The sequence below is a fragment of the Mesoplodon mirus genome (genome assembly GCF_964341445.2).
Source record: "Mesoplodon mirus genome assembly, chromosome: 9".
Taxonomy (NCBI): domain Eukaryota; kingdom Metazoa; phylum Chordata; class Mammalia; order Artiodactyla; family Ziphiidae; genus Mesoplodon; species Mesoplodon mirus.
In genome coordinates, this window is record NC_138985.1 from 29,018,698 (window position 1) to 29,031,030 (window position 12,333).

Genomic DNA, 12,333 nt, shown 5'->3' on the forward strand with positions numbered 1-12,333 from the left:
CAGCCGTACAGGCCGAGGGTGAGTGTTCCCAAGGGAGGCCCAGCAGGCTTTTCTGTCCCCTGCTGTAGGGGTGCCGTGGGCAGCCAGGTGACGCGTCCCTCCATGCTGGGGCTGAGCTGCAGAGGGAAGGCCTGGTGGGAACTGCCTGGCTGTGCCGACCCCGGGCCCTCCCTCCCTCCCCTCAGTTTGGGACCATCTGGGAGCCTCTGTACCTGGCATCTCTCTGTCCCCCGGTCTCTGCTCTGGGCTCCTGCTGTTTGGGCCTCCTCGCAGAGCCTCTCCGGGCCCCCGTCGCCATCGCCTGCTCTGTCCTCTGCGTCTCAGCAGCCACTGCTCTTCTGCTTCTGACGTCGGTGTCTGACATCCACGCTGGCCTGTGTGCCATCTACATGCCGTCTACACAACTCAGCGTGAGGGCCCACGGGAGCAGCCAGGGTTGGCCTTGGGCACCGCGTGTTCCAATCAACGCGCGCGAAGAACAGATGGGTGGAAGGAGAGATCGGACAGGGCAGCAGGCCTTGGTCCTGCGGCTCTTCCCACATAGACCCGCTCTCCCAGCCTCATCTTCAGAGGCCACTAGGGTGACGGGAGAGATTAGGGGCGTGGGGACTCAGGGGTCTGTCCAGGGCCTCGGGAACCAGAGGTTGGGGTGGGGATAGCTGGCAGAGCTTGACCTGCAGCGGCGCGGAGGGGCCCCACCTGCGTGTGCCGTCCACCGAGATGGGCTCGGGAACGTCTGGCCTAGGGTTTCTGCAGCCTGGCCAGCCCAGGGTCCACATGGTGGAGCAGGGACCTGCTGTGAGGTGAGGGGTCGGCAGGGTCCTGGCATAGAGCACGCGGATGCACTTGAAGCAGTTTGTCCTGTTTTCCTTTTATTTGCAGTTTCCCGAGACAGAACAAAATAATAATTTTGTACACTTACAAGGCTCAGAAAGAAAAGACAATGAAACTCAGCAAAAAGAGAGAAGAGGAAAGGCCGGCCAGCACCGCAGGCAGCCGACCCTCTGCAGGGCGGGCTGGCTGACGCTGCCACACCGCGGACATCTAGCTAGAAGAGCGGGTGTGGCTTGCTCATGAGGGGTCATGCAAAAGAACTATCCCCCAGAAAAAAAATACCCAAATTATCCCAGACAGGCAGCTCCGTGGAGAGAAGGGGGAGAGGAGGGGAGGAGGCCCCAGGAGGCGAGGTTGGCCGGGCCACACGCTGTCCACGGCGGGCCCTGCCGCTGCCCGAGGCCCAGGGAGCCTGGCAGATGTTTACCCCGCGTCCATGGGTGGGGACAGCTGTCCTGAGCACAGCCGCGGACGGGCAGGTGAGCGTCCACTCTGAGTGTCTGTCGATGAACGGTCCCCTTGGAGACCAGCATCCTGTGTCTTGTTCCCCACTCCGGGCCCCTCCCTTGGCTTGATTGCGGGGGAAGATAAAGAAAATCCGTGTTGAAAACAACATGAGTTGCAGAGGGCAGGTACTGGGGCAGGGGGTCCTGCACCCCTGCGATCACGGCCCAGCGGGCCAGCGCAGACCCACTCGCACACCCAGACGACGGCCCTTGGCCCTCCCTGCCACCCCCTGGCCACGTGACCCATCCCGGAGGCTCGCCACAGTGCCCGCCAGCACGCAGGGGGACCCCAGGGGAGCCCAGCCCGCCTTCTCCCAACCCCGGGGGCCCCTGTCACACGCAGCCCCGTGCGGCCCTCCGCTCCCTGCTGCCCTGGGCCCAGACTCCGAAAGCGCAGCTTCCTTCAGCAAACACCTGCCTGGACTCTGCCTCGGCCTGGGAGCCGAAGGCACCCACCCGCCTCTGACCCCTCTCTCCTTCCTGCCCCACACCCACACGGGGGGAGGGGGGAGGGGGCAAAGAGGAAGAGGTGCCTGAACAGAAGGGAGGCCAGCCCCGGGGTCCCCTGCACACTGGGCCGCAGCCAGCAGCGTCCTCTCGGCATGTCTCTTGCCAGGCGTGAGGTCTGAAAGTAAGGGGTGACCCCCCTGCACCCCCTGCCCGACCCAGTGCACCTCCCTGGCCCCGATGGGGCCAGAGCTGGAGCCCTGGGCCTGCCGGGCCTTCTCCGAGGGCTCCACATCCTCCCAGAGGGGCTGGCCCAGCCTCTGCACTGCTCACCCATGCCAGGGACACCGGGAGCTCGCACCTGCGCCTCCCCGGGGAGGAGAGGAGGGAAGGGAAGCAGGACGGAGGACAGCCATGCTCAGCCTCCCCAGCCCCTCCCCAGACGACACCTGACACTCCTGACAAGGAGCCATGCGCGGCAGGGAGGAGGCAGACGCGTGGGGGTGGGCGCCACCTAGCAAACACCGTTCCTTGGGTGGCAGGCCCCTGCAGACAAGTTCACTGCCCCGGCCGGTCCCCGGAGGAGGCCAGGAGCAGACGGACACGTGGAGCTTGGGCGGGGAGCGGCCGGAAAGTTCGAAGCCCCACAAACGCCAGGGCTTTTTACAGCTTTTTCCCTTGTTTCGTTTTTTTTTTTTTTCCGTTTCATCCGACATCAATTTTGTGTGTGCGGTTGTCGTCTTGTTTTTAAAAAGAAATCACATCTGGTCTTGGTTTTCTGCAGACACAGGCACCAGGGGAGGAACGAGGCAGACACAAACATGCGACAGGCAGGCCGTGCGCCCGAGGGCAGCTGGGCTTCAAACACCGAGTCTGTCCCGTGAAACCAGCCGCAGCAGCTCTGAAACGGGGCAGGCCGAGGGCGGGCAGGTCAGCGTCGGGCGGCCGCTCTCCATCTGACACGGGTTTGGTGTCTGCAAGGTGGGCGCCTGGAGGCCCTGACCCAGCGCCCCCGCCCCCCTAACACCACCACGCTGGCCTCCCCACCGCTCTCCGCAGCCCTGCCCGGGCGGCGCTCTCCTCCCGCAAGGGCGCTCACCTTCACTGCAGCGGGGCCACGGGCGCCCCCGAGCAGTGGAAGTGCACGTTCTGCCACTTGCCGTCTCGGCGGTGCCACACGCGGGTCTCCTCGGACTGGCTGGTGCGGGGCCGGCCCTGCCCGTCGATGTACTGCGTGAGGCGGATGTAGGCGATGCACGCGGCGTCCTCGCCGATGACGTGCACGTGCGGGTTCAGGATCGTCGTGTGGATCGGCTTGCTGTTCTTGGCGAGCACTGTGGGCGGGCGGGGGCTTGGCACCGCGCCCCCAGCACCGCTACGCTGGCCCAGCCCCCTACGAGTGCCAGCCCGGCCACCCCTCCCCCTCCCGGTGGGGCGGGGACGGGGCAGGGCTTCCCTGGGCGCCTGGCTGGGGGCCCGCGGGCTCCCCGGGGGGTGCCGCCCTCTTCCTGCCGCCGCCCGGCACTCACAGTTCTCGAAGTAGAATCTGTGGAAGTCCATCCCTTCAACCAGGTTGCCCAGGGCTTCGGGCTCAAACGAGGTCAGGCCTGGGTCGCAGATTTTCCTGGGGGGCAGACCCAGGTGAGGAGGGGCCCCTCAGAACCCGCCCCTTCCGCCCACCCCCTCCCACCCCGCGGCCCCAGGATGGGCCCAGGAGCCCTGACTCACGCATAGGCCTCAAAGTCACCGTTGTTGACGGCCTCGATGAGCTGCTCCGTGATCTTGATGATCTCCTGCTTCCGCGCTGTGGGGGACAGCCGCCCAGTGACCCGTGGGCCACGCCCCTGCAGCCCCGGGGGGCGTCCCGCGCAGAGCACCCCCACCTCCCCGCCCCCTCCCCTCCCCCTCCAGGAGGGACCCCGAGGCTGCCCGGCTCAGACTGCTCCCTTCAGGGCCACCAACGGGGTCCCCATTTCCAAGTCCAACAAGCCTCTGTCTTATTTGTCTTAAATACAACGTCCCTGAAAGTCGGAAATACTCTATCCGGAGTACAAAAGGTCTGGAGGAGGCAGGAAGGGGAAGCCAAGCCTGCCGTGCCCCAGTCCCTCCGGCTGTATCCCCTGGGCCCTCGGCAGCTGCAACACTGTGACCAGCCTTCCCAGCTCCTGCCCCCCCCCCCCACGGACATTGCTCTCATAGTCCTTCTTGGGGAGGCAGCTGTCTACTAAGGGCGGGCTCACAACGCAGGCAGGGGACTGAAGACTGCAGGGCCAGGCCTCAGTGCAAAGGCCAAGGAGCCGGGCCCAGGGGAAGGCAGAGTGCGGGCCTCACTGCCTTCTCTCCCTGGAAGAGGTTTCCAGCCTCCACCTGTTTGTGGTCCTGGGCCCCCAGGCCAGTCCTCTGGCATCACCTTTCCATCCTGCACCCTCCACCTGAGGCCCTGGGCCGGCAGCCTTCTCCGCATTCCTGCCCACTTGACCTCTGGTCCTAGACAGACCCAGTCCCCCGGGTGCTCGCCTGGGGGCTCCTTTAGCTCTTTAACTACCATTTATTTTCAGGCAAAACATTTTAAACACATGGAATAAGCAGAAAAAATAATATAGCCCACAGCCTGCTGATTCAAATCTGAACCATTTTCAGATTTGCTTTAGATTTCTTTTCAAGAAATAAAACCTTCCAGATAAAGATGCAGATGCCTGTGTTCCCCTGAATCTTGTTCTTCACTCACTCTCCCCAGAGAAGTACCGTCCTGAGGTGCTTAACCACTTCTGTGCAGATATAGAAACACCCAAAGGCACACAGGAAACACACACGAGTGTGCACACAGGCACAGACACATCCACACGTGGTGATTTCTTAAAGCAGTGATAACAGGCCGGTGATAAAACTCAGACCCAAGAAGGCCACCGAAAGCACGATCCCAGGAGCTCTGTCCCACAGTTCCCTCCCCGGTCACGGCCACACCAGCTGCGCATGTCTGTGCACTCCCAGCATGGGTACTCGTGTCCCCCCTGCTCCCAGCAGCACATCGGGACCACAGACTCTCTGCACGGCCACTCCTGTGGGATGGGCATCACCACTCAACCAGGCCTAGTGATGGGCATCTGTAGGTCTCCAGTCTTCAGCTGCCAGAGCAGCCGGGACCAGCACACGCGTGAGTTGATGTGCGGGCTACATTCCCAGAGCGTGGGTTGCCAGCTCCAAAAAGGCGCAGTTAGCATTTTGAAGCATGTGCCCACGGCCCTCCCATCAGCACCTTCGGCTGTCTGGGCGCTCACTTTCCCAGGCACCCAGCTAGGAAGCGGACAGAGTCCACGGTAGAAGATGCTGCCTGCTGTGTGCGAGCCCAGGCGTGCCCATGTCTGAGCTGGGAGCCTGGGTCGTGCCGCACTGGCTCTGGACAGTGGCTGCAGTGTGAGCTCCATGACACCCAAGGGTGTCATGGTTGAGTGCATGCATGAGCATGTGTGTGTGTGCACCTTCGTGCACACGTGCGCAGGTGAGAGTGTGGGCACATGGGCATGCGTGTGTGTGTTTGTAGTATGTGTGTGCGCACACCAAACCGCAAGCACACGTGGGCTTCCACTATATAAAAGAGACGCTCTCTCTGGACCTGGCAGCGCTTCTGCTGGCATCCTGTTTCTGATCCTCACCGAACTCCGTGTCTGGACTATAGCAGGGTTTGGGCTTAAGGCTGTCTCTGCAGAACCCGAGCCCCACCTTGTCTGGTCAGCCCTGGAAGCTGGCCTCCAGGAGGCGAGCTGTGGGCCCAGCTGCCCTGATGCCCCACGTCCACCTGCAGAGCTCTGTCCCAACACAGACACGAGCAGGCCGGCCTCTGTCCTCACCCTCTGGATATTTCACACCTCCACCCACACACCACCCCCTCCCTCGCTCATCCCATCACACTTCCTCTCCCCTCTCAGGGCTTCCCCCGCAGCCTGCCCACCTCTCCACCTTCTGCCTGGGCGTTTCCCAATTCTGGGCAACCCTCTCTCCTCTGGGACCTCATCCACCCCCATCCCCAGTTCACCTGTCACCTCTGCAGAGGTGGCCTCGAGCTTCAGGCTCTGATCTCCCCCCCCACAGTGCAGCCTAGCTCCCTCACCAGACCCCGCCCAGAGGGCCGGGCCTGGGCTTGTCCGAGGGCAACACCCAGCCCCTGCCACTTCCGTCCCTGCCCAGGGCGGCCTGTCACCCGGGACCCCACCGCCTCCGGCCTGTGGCACCAGGTCCAGCCCCTGCTCAGAAGCCCCCACCTCCCACCTGCGTTTTACTCTGTCAGCTCCAGGCCATCCTGCTGATCTCTCCAAGGGGACGTCTACACACCCCGACACCCCGACACTTGTCAACCCCCCTTCTTCACAGACGTCCGTCGTGAGCCGCCCCCCCCCGCCATGTGAGCCCTCAGCCAACAGCCTTGCAGCTGGAATTGAGTGACTCTTTTTCTGTTTTGTTTCCCGTGCACTCTGATTTTACAGTCACCCTACTGCACTGTGGTGAGCCGAATCTTCCACTTAATGAAGTAATACTGAGCGTTTTTAAACAAAGCGTAATTAAAAATGGAGTCAGTGTAAAGAGAAAGAATTAAGTAAATAGAAACCTATGGTCGCAGCACACACTGCAAAATCTGAAGTTAAGGAAACAGCCACCACGTCCATTCTGCAGATGGGAAAGCTGAGGCCACACGAGCCCAGTCACAGCCCAGGAATGGGCTGGACGCTCCTGACCCTCGGAGGGGCTGCCCCCCACGTCTAACCCCACGCTGCGGAGCAATCCTTCCTCCCCCAGTGGCATGCTGCGCGAAGGGACTCCTGGGGGCAGGGGTGAAGCTTGTTATTGAGAACAAGCCTCCCCCACCAGACAACTCCGGGGACGGAGCTGAGGTCTGGCTTGAAGTGCAGCCCCCAAGTCCCTCTGGCTCTCCTGGGGTGAGCTAACAGGCCAGGGAGGCCCGGCCACCGGCAAAGGGTCCGGGGGGACCCCAGTAACCCCAGGTTGACCCCAAGCCCTGTCCCTCGGCAGCTGCAGGGGCACCAGGATGCCCCCAGCCACCCCAGGGAGGCAGCCGCACAGGATCAGCCTGGATTGTGCGTAATCCCTGACCATGGAGAACACGGCCCCGGCCAGTGGGCACCGATCCCATTTACACACCGAGACAGCTGGCGGGGACGTTCCCGGGAAAGGAGGGTGCCCACAACCCAGCCCAGGGATGACCCTCTGCAGCCGGGCCTCGGTGCCGTGAGGGGCCGAACCCTGGTCCCAGAGCTGGAGAGGGGGCACCCCGGCTCTGGCACTCACCCACTCAGCCCACTGAGCGTCATATCTCACCCCACAACGGCCCCTCAGAAGTCCCTTCTCCAGGCCAGCCCCACCCACGTTCCTTCACCCGAGGACCCTCACACAGGCCTATGGAGCTGGGATGCTGGGCCCGGGTGAGAGGAGGGTGCACATCCAGGCACGAGGACCCCTCTCCCTGAGGGAAACTGATGGGGGCCCCCCCGCCCTCGGTGCCCCCCAGGGCTTTGCATCTGCCCCTCCCCTGCACCCTGCAGGCCCGGCCACCCCCTCCATTCAGTGCTGGTCACAGAACCTTCTGTGGCCGCACCTCCCGGAGTCAAGCTCAGGACAGACCCCTAAAGCGGCAAGCCAGTGCTGTGGACCCCCCGGGTCAGCCTGGGGTGCTCAGCACCCGCGGCACACCCTGTCCTCAGAGGTCTCCACCTGGCCTGCGCATGTTCCTAGGGTGGGTCACAGCCCTGGGCCAAGGTCACGCTGCAGGTGGCCCCCTTGGGCACAACCCTCCGCATCTCCTCCCCTCACCGTTCTCAGCTGTGAAAGGAGGGGCCGCAAGGATCCCAGAGGTGGGGACGTGGAGGCCTCTAACCTCGGATAAGACGCCGCACAAATGGGCCACAGGCTCCGCTGTGCGCCCACCCGCAAGATCCTGGTCCCTCACCTCGGACACTCGCCTCCACTCCCCTCAGCCAAGCCCGGATTCAGGCCACAGTATTCAGGCCTCCGTGCCTCCCCGACTGCTCCCAGGGCCTCCCTCCCCCTCTCCCTCCTCTCGGCCCGGCCCCTGGGGCCGGCCCGCAGCAGGTGGGCGGGGGTCAGCACCCTCCCGGCCCGGCACTCACCCAGCCTCTCCCCCGCCATGCCCGGCCCCCGGCCCCGCAGCCTCTCCTCTGAGAGCCCGGTGTCTCCCCGGAGGTGGGGATGGCTGCCGCCCTGGGGTGTCATCCATCCCTGTAAGCGATACTGGCGGGCGGGCGGCAGACGGGCTGCGGCGGCTCCTCCCTGCCTGGGGAGGTGGCCCAGCCCAGCGCCCGCCCGGCCGGGCCCCCACCCCTAGCATCACCAGCGGGGGCGTAAACCCAGGCACCAACCAGCCGGCACCGTCCCATCCTCGCTGCGGAAGAAACCCGCAGAGCGTGTGGCTCTAGATCTCGGGAACCTGTTTCCTGGTTCTCTTCCCACACGTGCATGTCTTTAGCCAAACGGCAGCTCCGTGTGGAATTCCCTGCACCCCACGTCCCCCTACCCCCCACGTCCCCCTACCCGCGAGCCGGCCCCTTCCCAGAGCCAGGGGGCGGCGCACCGCAGCCAGGGGTCTCCGCACCCCTGTGAGCCCCCAGGAGCAGCCAGCAGGGCCACTCAAGGTGCTACTTACACAGGGTGGGTGGGGAGCCTGGGAGAGCCGGAGGAGGGCAGGGTGGGGGGCCCTGGGCTTCTGGGGTCCCCGAACCCCTCCTCACCGTGTTCAGGATGTCAGAGATCCTGAGGGCTGGGGCGGAACAGACGAGACGTGAACACGAGAAACACGAGGCAGGCGGGAAACACACAGAAGACAAAACCTATGAGCTGATGAGCCAAAGCCAGAGAGAGTGGGTGGACGGGGGGTCACGAGGGGACATGGAGGTACATGGGGGACGCAGGGGGACAGAGAGGGGACATGGGGGATGGAGGGGGACAGAGAGGGGACATGGGGGACGGAGGGGGACAGAGAGGGGACATGGGGAATGGAAGGGGACAGAGAGGGGACATGGGGGACGGAGGGGACGGGGGACATGGGGGGATGGAGGGGGTCTTGAGGGGACATAGGGGACAGAGGGGGACAGAGTGGGGTAGAGAAGGGACGTGGCAGTGGAGTGTGACAGAGAGGGGTGTGGGGCACAGGGGGAAGCTTCAGGAACGTTCAGGCAGCTGCACCTGTCTGACCAGTTCAGTGGGGGCGCGTGGAAAGCCGCTGCGGGCGGAGGGTGCCCTCCATTGAAGGGCAGCCTGGCCCAGGAGGGGACAGAGGAGACAGCCCAGTGCAGGACAGGCCCTCGGTCAGCGCCCGACAGGTGAGGAAGGGATGAGTGAGTGAAGGATGGGCGGAACGCCCAGCCCCTCAGTGGAGAACCCAGGTCTGCAGGGAGGCCAGGCCCTTTCTTCTCCCCTTAAACCCACAGGCCTGGGGTTGGGAGGATTTCTCTAATAGCTCCTGTGCCTGGGCTCCCCGGGGCTCCCCGGGGCACACATGGAGTCAGTGTGACTGGTAAGGGCACGGCCCAGGGTCCGAGGGGCAGGGCACGTGGGTGGGCGGCCTCACAGGCGCCCTGCCGGCTGCCCTGGGCCTGGGAGACCCTCTGGGGGAGAGGCCTGGGGCCCTGGACCGCAGTGCGGGGAGCTGTGTGGGAGGTGAGGGTCGGGGAACCGGGGTGGGGGGGAGTTAGCGCGTGTGCCCCTCGACAGCCAGCCAGGCCAGACAGTTAGCCAGGCCTTGGCAGCCCGGCCTGGGAGCAGCTGAGGCCGTGCACGGCAGGACGCAGGAGCCGCTGGGCAGCAGAAGCAGCAGGCCTGGGGCACTACTTACATGGGGTGGGCAGGGGGCCCTCGGCTTCCGGGGTCCCCGAGCCCCTCCTCACGGAGCTCAGGATGTCACAGATTCTGGGGGCTGGGTGGACAGGAGGCAGACATATGAGGAGGCTGGCGGGCGAGGCTGGGGGAGAGGAAGCAGGGCCTCTGCTCTCTCCCGCGCTGGGGCCTGTCTCAGCATCAAGGAGCCCTGGCCCTGACACCCGAGCAGAATGGTGGACCGGGCGGCCCCCCAGGCCAGTGGGGAAGGCCCGCACGGAGGGGGGGTTGAGGGGCAGAGGCCCTGGGGAGCCTCAGAGGGGGGCTGTCGGGGGCAGGCTGGTGCCCAAGCTCGGCCAGCCCTTGGCTCTCGAGCGCCCCCTCAGAGGAGCTGCAGGCCCTTCAGGGAGACCCCCGCAGCAGCAGGGGCCCGGCTACTTACATGGGGTGGGCAGGGGGCTTATGGAAGCCGGAGGTGGGCAGGGCGGGGGGCCCTCGCCTTCTGGGGTCCCCGAGCCCCTCCTCATGGAGCTCAAGATGTCAGGGACCCTGGGGGCTGAGTGGACAGATGAGACGTGAACACGCAGGTGAGGACACACAGGAGAGGAGGGGGAGTGCAGGAGAGGACCAGAGGGGCTAAGCTGGAGAACCACGCGGTGGGGTCCAGGGCTCCTGGAGCGCCATCACCCCCGCGTGCCCAGGGCTGTGTGATCACAGCAGGTACGTGAGGCAGACACAGGACCACGTGCAGGGCTGGACATGGGGCCTTTGAAGGCTGGCCTCCAGGTGGGAAGGTTGTGTGCCAAGGCCAGCAGAGGCCAGTCCTGGGCCCACTGAGGCTTCTCCGCATCTGATGGATGACACAGCTGAGGTGAGAGGCCCCCGGGGCCCCTGTGCCTGCCCTGCCCTGCCCCACGAGGCCCCTCGGGCATCTGCCCACCCTCTCCCAGCCAGACAAGGGGTTGGGACGCGGCTGGCCGGGCTGGCCCTCTCCCCTATGCTCCTGCAGGCTCGGGCTGCCTCAGGCGCCCAGCCTGCTGAGGCAGGGACAGAGCCGCAGGACAGGGCCTGGGAGAGGTCTGGATGACCTCCACGCTCCAGGCTGATGGTTCGGGGCCTGCAGTCTGGAGAAAACACATGAACGTCCACCCTCCCTGTGCCCAGAGGCCAAAGCCTTACGCTCGCTTCCACTATGGGGCAGGGAGGATACTCAGGACAGGGTCACTGCATCCCCCCTAAACTGGCAGAGTGGCCACTGTCCAGCCCAGGGGCAGCCCTGAGGGCACCCAGCACTCATCTACAAGCATGTGGCCGAGAGGGTCAGGCAGGCCCTCCACGTGGGGACAGGCAGCCTGGCCTGAGTGGAGTGGGGACCAGATCCCCTCCCTGGGGGCAGCTGAGAAAGCCGAGGGTGGAAGAGGGGGCCCTGGGTGAGCACACGGTGCCTGGCACCCTGGGGCCCTTGTGGGGCACAGACGGAGCATGGCTCAGCTCGGCCTGGGAGCCCTGAGAGTGGGTTGGAGCTCGCGTCTCTGCAGCCCACACCCCAATCCCACAACGAGCCCAGGAAACGCCCCTTGCTGCCCGTCCACGAATCAACTGCCAGCCGGGCAGTCACAGGTTTAAGGACCTTTGAGAGAAGAAACAGCAAATTCAACCGTGGGAACTGGGTGCATAGCCCCCAGAGCAATCTGGGGGCCCGTGCAGAGAACCGGCCCACCCAGGGCAGCGGCTTCCTCGCTGCTCAGGGAGCCCGGGCCCGTCAGGCTCTGCTTGGATGCTATGCCGGAGACTGCCCGGCGCTAGTCCGTACCCAGGTTCAGGTGGGACTGCAGCCCTAAGCAGGGTCAGCCCTGGGGGACACGCCCGCATCACAGGCCTCGGCCTTTCTCCATCCCAGCTCCCCACCCGCCGGTGGCCCGCCCCGCTGCCCCCGCAGGCGGGGAGCTGGGGTACCTTTTGTGTCTTCGTCCTCTATGGTGGTGTGGGTGCTGTCAGATGACTCCTGGGGAGACACGGGGAGACAACAGGTCAGGACGTGGCCTGAACCCCAGAAACCCACAGGCAGCGCTGGAGCTTCACACCAGCCCCAGGGGTCACCTGTCCCCAGGCTGGGCCACCATGTCCCCAACAGCTGAGGACCCCAACTTCCCCTTCTCCCCACAAGGCACACACCCAGTGGAAAGACTCCGTGTGCTCAGATGACTCATTAACAAGAGAGAAAAACAAGCTTTTTGGAATTCCAAGACTCCGGGTGAAGCACAAAATCATCCACAGCCCGTGCATTTTGGCAGACAGGGCGGAAGCTTCCAGTAGGTGCTCGGGAACCCTGGCCTGGCCCAGACAGACTGCAGCAGCAACCACACCTCCTCCCCAGGCCTGGACCGTCCAGCCAGGCCTGGCCTTACCTCTCAGGTGGCCTTAAGGGCAGAGAGGTGGCCCCAGCACCTCCTACCTCACTCCTGGCTTACTGCCCTTCAGATATAAAACCAGGTGCCGGCCACCTGTCACCGAGTCCCCAGAAGGCCTGCTTGTTCCTCAGAAGGAACATCTTAACAGGGTCCCCAAGGGACCCCCCGCCCCCTCCAGCCCCCTCACAGGACACACTGCTTTGGGCCCTGGGCCAGGAATGGGGGTGTCTACAGGTTGTAGGATCAGGGCTCACACCGCAGCCCCAGAAGCCTCACTGCAGACACAGCATCCT

General features: G+C 64.7%; 1 protein-coding gene across 1 annotated transcript in view; it reads right to left on the bottom strand.

The window, feature by feature from the left end:
* Nucleotides 1–794: 794 nt before the first annotated feature.
* CAMK2B (calcium/calmodulin dependent protein kinase II beta) overlaps nt 795–12,333 on the bottom strand; it is a 94,731-nt gene continuing 83,192 nt past the window's right edge. Inside the window, exons 17-24 of the mRNA XM_082633116.1 lie at nt 11,586–11,634; nt 10,072–10,185; nt 9,649–9,729; nt 8,461–8,574; nt 3,516–3,591; nt 3,317–3,411; nt 2,887–3,121; nt 795–2,688 (exon numbers count right to left, since the gene is read on the bottom strand). Coding sequence (XP_082489242.1) covers nt 2,889–3,121; nt 3,317–3,411; nt 3,516–3,591; nt 8,461–8,574; nt 9,649–9,729; nt 10,072–10,185; nt 11,586–11,634 — 762 coding nt within the window. The 3' untranslated portion in view covers nt 795–2,688; nt 2,887–2,888. The remainder of the gene's footprint in view (nt 2,689–2,886; nt 3,122–3,316; nt 3,412–3,515; nt 3,592–8,460; nt 8,575–9,648; nt 9,730–10,071; nt 10,186–11,585; nt 11,635–12,333) is intronic.